General features: G+C 35.0%; 1 protein-coding gene across 1 annotated transcript; it reads right to left on the reverse strand.

Moving 5' to 3' along the window:
• Positions 1-2443: 2443 nt before the first annotated feature.
• On the reverse strand, positions 2444-3306 carry LOC119639019 (pre-mRNA-splicing factor Slu7-like). Its single transcript, XM_038036193.1, has 4 exons — positions 3278-3306; positions 2995-3213; positions 2737-2909; positions 2444-2497 (listed from the first exon to the last, which is right to left on the reverse strand). Exons 2-4 carry the CDS (start codon positions 3149-3151, stop codon positions 2444-2446), a joined length of 384 nt encoding a protein of 127 aa, XP_037892121.1. The 5' UTR covers positions 3152-3213; positions 3278-3306.
• Between the last annotated feature and the right edge of the window lie 2763 nt (positions 3307-6069).

Genomic DNA, 6069 nt, shown 5'->3' on the forward strand with positions numbered 1-6069 from the left:
AGAATAAAAAATTGTATGCCATTTTTTCAGCTTTTGGTATAAAAACTAAATTTTTATCGCACTCTACACGACTTGTAGAACAAGGAGTTAATAACTTTGTGCCGATATGTGCAACACCCAGGAAAACCTGAAATACGGCTACCTTTTATTGTACCGACCAATTCAGAAGACGGTTCTGAATCGATCTGAACTTGTCTGTTCGTCTTGTTTTCTTGTGTTCAACCTGCAAGTCGCCATTTCCGAGATATTTTGATCAAATTTAGTTCATCGAAATGTTGTGGCCCAATGGCGAACACTGTTGAAATAGTTTGGACGCCTACGTTCGTTTTTTCGCCTACTTCTTCGACTATTTCCCCTTATTTTGGAAAGTATAGTGCTTTACTCTTTGTTTATTGGGAAATGTCTTTTCGATTACTTTTCACGTTTACGCCAGGAAAGCAAACAACGCTTAGAGGTGCTTTTCTTTGACTTAAAGGTATTTTTTTGGACTTAGAAATTTTTTTTTTGAGATTTAGGTGTAACTTTCGTTGACTTAAGGATAGTTTTTAACGTTCAGGGATACTTTGATTGGATTTAGGGGAACTTTTGTTTTCAAGTTTTAAGTTTCCAGTTTTTTTTGATTTCATTTCGATTTTTATCCGATATATTTCCGTCATTCACTAGCGCGAAGTTATTAAAAATAATCTAGAAGAATGGCTACTAGCTGGAGTTATTAGACCCTCAACAATTGCAGTGGAAAGTTTTAGTGAAAAGTAGAGCGATACGAAAGAAAAAAAGTCAGGTGAATATAGATTATGCACTGATTATGGACAATTAAATGGAATGCTACAAAAAGATTACTTTCCAGTGCCGACATTGAGTGGTGTTTTTGAAGAACTATCGTCAACACTCTTCAAATTCTTTCATATTACAAATTTGGACAAACAAGAAAAAGAACATTGTACATTTGCTACAAATTCCACCCTGTGGTGGGTTCCTAATTTTAATGACAGCCTTTAAGGAACGTACGGAAAAAGGTTGGTATGCGTGGAATAAGAAAAAAACTACGTGAAGAGAAAACAAAAGCGCTGATTACGCATGGTGTTAACTAAATTTCATTTTCGAGTTTCTATTTTTTTTGCTACACGCGTACACAAGTGCAAGAAACACTCTCTCAAAGTGCCAAAGTCAAGTTTGTGTTAATGGAGAACGCTATTGCAAATGCTCCGAATAAGACCACTTCCCATAGAAAGCCTCGTTTTGAAAGATCGTTATACGAATACTTGCATTATTTTCTGGATTAAATGTTATTAATATTAATATCTAAGAAATTTTTATGTACCATCTTTTTAAAAAATCCTGTCAGGTGCTAAAAATATTAATCTAAGCAATGTAATCTACAATACAACAGACGATTACCTTTTTAAATCTACTGTCAGTGGATGAGGGTGTATTCATATTTTGTGTCGAAACAATTGCAACACCTGAAGTGCAAGCTTTAAAAACTCTTTAACTCTTTATGTGTACATATAAATATATTCCTGATCAGTGAAATTTTTTGAATCGATCTAAGCATGACCCTCGCAGTAAGGTCTCTGTCAAAAGTACTCTCACCCCACGTGCCAGCAAGGTGGCATTGAAAACGGGCCGAATCAGTCCAAGGACACAGCTACCTTTTCAAACGTGAAAAGTTTGGCTTTCTGCATATGGTTCATTTACTGCAATAGACACAACGATAAAAATTTCCTCATGTATTCTATGGACTATCGGACCTCCAAAGTAAGTTCAACATAAGAGACAAAAGAGACAAGCTTACATCGATTTGGAAAGTGATCTTGAATCAATTGGTATGATAAAAGTTGGATATACCTCAAGTCTTTCTGTACAGCATACATTTGCACAGAACTTAGTATTCCCCTTGTTCCATAAATAATGTAGGTTTTAAACATTCTCTTAAATTATTTATATGCAAGCTTTAAAATCCAAAATAAAAAATTTTTTTCAATGTTTTTTTAAGGCTGAAGATGTCGTTTGTTTGGCACAATTTTGCGATATAATGCGTTGCGAAGTTTTTCACTGAGAAGAGTCGTCTAGCTTGAAAATAGGCGATCGGCACACAAGCACTGACATAGAAGTATAATATATAATATAATATATAAAGAAGTATAATATATAAAAATAATATACAATTATATATTATATTTCAAGCACTTGTATGAATATATGGAAAAAATTATCATTTTATTTTTGAAAATAGGGTAAAATCGAATGCCACGCCTATAAAAATTGTATAAAACTATTGAGGAGACATACAAGGGGAGATGAATGCATATTTTTTTATATATTACTAAGTTAAATATCGTCCTCATATATACTACGAGCTTTGAGTTTTTCCATTCCTTTAATGACTTTGCCACTACGCGAATACTCTATATAATCTTCGGTTTGGGCCAATAGTAGCGATTTAGGTGGTGCTTGGTTCTTCCCCGCCATAATTTTCCACAATATGTTCCTTCGTCTGAAAAAGAATAATTGCATGGTAAAACAAAGCTGTACAACAATACAAATTTTTAAGATAAAAAGAATAAAGTCATATAGCACTAGTAGAGGCACTGTTTTTGAGAGAACATCCCAATGGCTAATATGTTCGTTATTATATTTTTTGGATCTCATAAGGTTAGTAGGAGATATTCCAAAACAATCTCCAAAAGCCGCTTCGTTGTGAATGAATAAACTAAATTGACCTTCGATTCTTACACTTGATTTGAATTGTTCCTTCTTATTTTCGTAACAGCTCCAGCTTAGTAGGTTCAGCCAATAAATGAACATCGACCCCCTTACCATGAGCCTCCCATGCGAACAATTGAGCACCAGCGTGTTTTGTGGTGTCTCCGGTAAAGCGAACAAAATTTTCACCGTCAAACTCTGACCTGGAATTGCGTTATATGCGTGTTTAAAGGCCATACTGCATTTATAATCATAATCATAATAATACTTTAATACTTTAATACTTACTCTTCTGCTGGTACTTGTGGATTTGGATTGTGCCGCATGGATCTGGTTTTGGGGTCATAATAGGCCGAATTAGGATCCAAATTACGGAGGTACTTGGCGGTATCTTCACGTTACGTACTGTAATACGTTGTTTTGAATCCACTTTAGGTCCTGGCATGTCCACTTCGTCAACATATTTATCCTCGTTCCCATCATCATCAGATATTTCCGCACCAGGGTCTAATTTAATAAACAGTTTCTGGCAATGTATATAGGAATAAAATTTTCGGAGGTTTCTACTAACCATTCTTTAATTTTTCGGCTTTTAATTGCCGTTTAGCTTCTTCCACCTTCTGATATTCTTCTATAATTTCGCGATGATTGGCGGGATCGTAACTACTCCAACGATCTCTTTTCTCATCGCAATTTGCAGCTTCATCTTGCACAATATGTTCATCGTGAACGACTAAAGAATTCGCATATCTTGCAAGAACTTTACGTGGTCTCTCCAAGCAATCCTTACGTTTACGATATTTGCCACTGCATTGCTCTAATAGGTGACAATAAAAAGTAATCAAACGAAGGTAAACGTTTTGTCTTGTACTCTATAAAGACATTTCCCTTTCTTGGCAAATATTACTTACCGTATTATAGCGTAAAAGGAAAGTATTGTATACATAAGTCATATTTGACTGCATTTTAAAAAATATATATCTGGGCTTGGTTTATAGAAGGTTCGGCCATACCCGGACATAATGTTTATAATTGTAGATTAAGGGCAGCTTCAACGGACTTCGCATATTTAAAAATCTTGCAATGAGTCTACCATCTACCAAATCTAGCTTGTCCACTTATGTCTACACCGCTTTGTTTACCCATTTACAACAGAACTATAATTTACTGAAAAATCATCGTCCTAATATATTTATTAAAACGTCAGTTACGATTTATATAAAGTCTATAAAAAAAAGAGTAAAAATAACATGTCATTTCCAGCCAATATTCGTAGAAGTACTTTAAAGACCAGCACTTGCTCTACCTTCCTTTTTGTAATCAGTTTTCCTATGCGACTTGTCGCATTTTAATCCGTCGTAATTTAAAGTTGTTGCATTTTTCGCCTTCGCTTTGTCTCGTTAGTGTTTCAGCGTACGTGTGTGTGTGTGTGTGTGTGATCTATGCAACACATATTACATTTGCAGTATGTATGGGGCAAATCATTTAGTCAAAAATCAGCATTAGCAAAAGCGAATCTAGCCTATTTATGTTACCATTAACGTTAGATTTATTCTAAAAGGATTCCAAAAAAATCAAAATTCATATTAAATAAATTATAGAACTTCCTCCATTGGTGCGTCACGAGCGGCTAGAGTACAAAATCGTCAATTATGTCAAGAACAAAATGGCCATAAAAAATTTCAACAGTCTGGTAATTATAAAGAATAAAATGGAGATGGAGCTTTAACTATTCTTTGGCAATTACAGGTAATCAGAACACCAAAGAGAGTTCATTTGTATACAATGGAAAACTATCGCAGCAAAAACACTAGACATAGCATGACTTTCGGCACATATTTCAATTCCTCCTGGGTGTTGCATATATCCGCACTTATATATATATATATGTGTCCTTATAAGTGCTGTAATGAATGAAAAATGGCTTTCTCTCTTAGCTATGAAACTTATCGTCACCCGCGCACAAGCGAATGTATGTGCACGGGGTTTTTTCGAAAACACTCTTAATTCTTATTTACTTAAAAAATTGGCCGCGGAGCACCTTGCAATGGACATCCGCCTAACAATCAGGAACTTCGCAGCGATCTGCTGGAAGCTTACCCTGGTACTCACGCTGGAGGAGGATGCCTTCTGCCGTGAGAAATGAGGTGGCAAGGTTGCCAGAGATAAACGGAATAGCTTGACCTGGACCTCGAAGTATCTCAAACCGGCCTTTCTAACAGAAGACGTCCATTTGCATTCCTAATAAGGGGATTAATAGGATTAAGAAAGAATCAAGCACCTAAAAGACTCTTATCATTCAAGAGATTGTTTTGAGATTCTGAAAGTTGAGGTTGAGTTGGTGTAGGTTAGAGGAATTCCTTGTAGTGGCAGCTTTCAAAATTTTCTTTCAATGCTCCAAAACGAAGTACTGAAGTTTCGTAATTTGTAATTATTTATCTTCACGTTGTCCCTGCAAAAAAAAATTTTTTTGATGTCAGGAACCTTTTTTAATTTTTTCGAAAGATTTTCTTTTTTTTCTTCTACCTGATTCTTGCTCCCGTACACCTTTTCGCCTTAGTGTTGCTTTTGCTGGAACGATAGAATAAAGCGTATACGGACTGCGTAATCTAACAGAAACAAACAAAACACTACAGTGAGCACGGCCCACCATAAAATACCCTACATTATTTTATAACACTAACAGCTAAGTTAAAAAGTTATATAAGTCTTTAACCGAGTTCTGGCTAGACATCTAATAAGAAAATTATATAAAAACATTTTTTTAAATATGCTTTTATTTAAGTGAATTGCAAGTTGGAAAGTAACTTTTACTTCAGCCACTTTTCTGTGACACTCTATACATAAAAGCTTGGAGCATTTAAGATTTTAACGTTGAAGAAACTAGGTCTTTTTAAACGTGGTGGACACGTGAACGACCAGGTCAGGTATTTTCTCTCAGTTACTGATCGACCATTAAAGATAAATATAATAAGGCTTTCATAGTTCTTATTACAGGTCTGATCTTATTTTGCCGTTAATCTTTTCGTTTTACGCGATTTTATAAAAGCAATATAAAATATCACTGAACACCAACGTAAATGAAGTTGGAAATTTTTCCATTCTAAAAACAACCTCTTAATTCGAAAGTATTCTAAGCCGTCGTTATTTGCTAAGCGATTCCGCAAATTTTTTTTTTCTTTTTTGATATCAAGAATTACTCCGGGGATGGCCTCGCCATTGAAGTCCTCTATTCGCGTAAAGAGGTGACGATCAGAAAGAAGTGGGAAAAGAAACAAGCCGTACGTCCAATCGATTAGTGTTACAGCTTTATCTAATACGCAAACTAAAAAGTAAAGATACAATTAACATTAATTTACTTAA

This window comes from Glossina fuscipes, unplaced genomic scaffold (assembly GCF_014805625.2).
Source record: "Glossina fuscipes isolate IAEA_lab_2018 unplaced genomic scaffold, Yale_Gfus_2 111, whole genome shotgun sequence".
Lineage (NCBI taxonomy): Eukaryota > Metazoa > Arthropoda > Insecta > Diptera > Glossinidae > Glossina > Glossina fuscipes.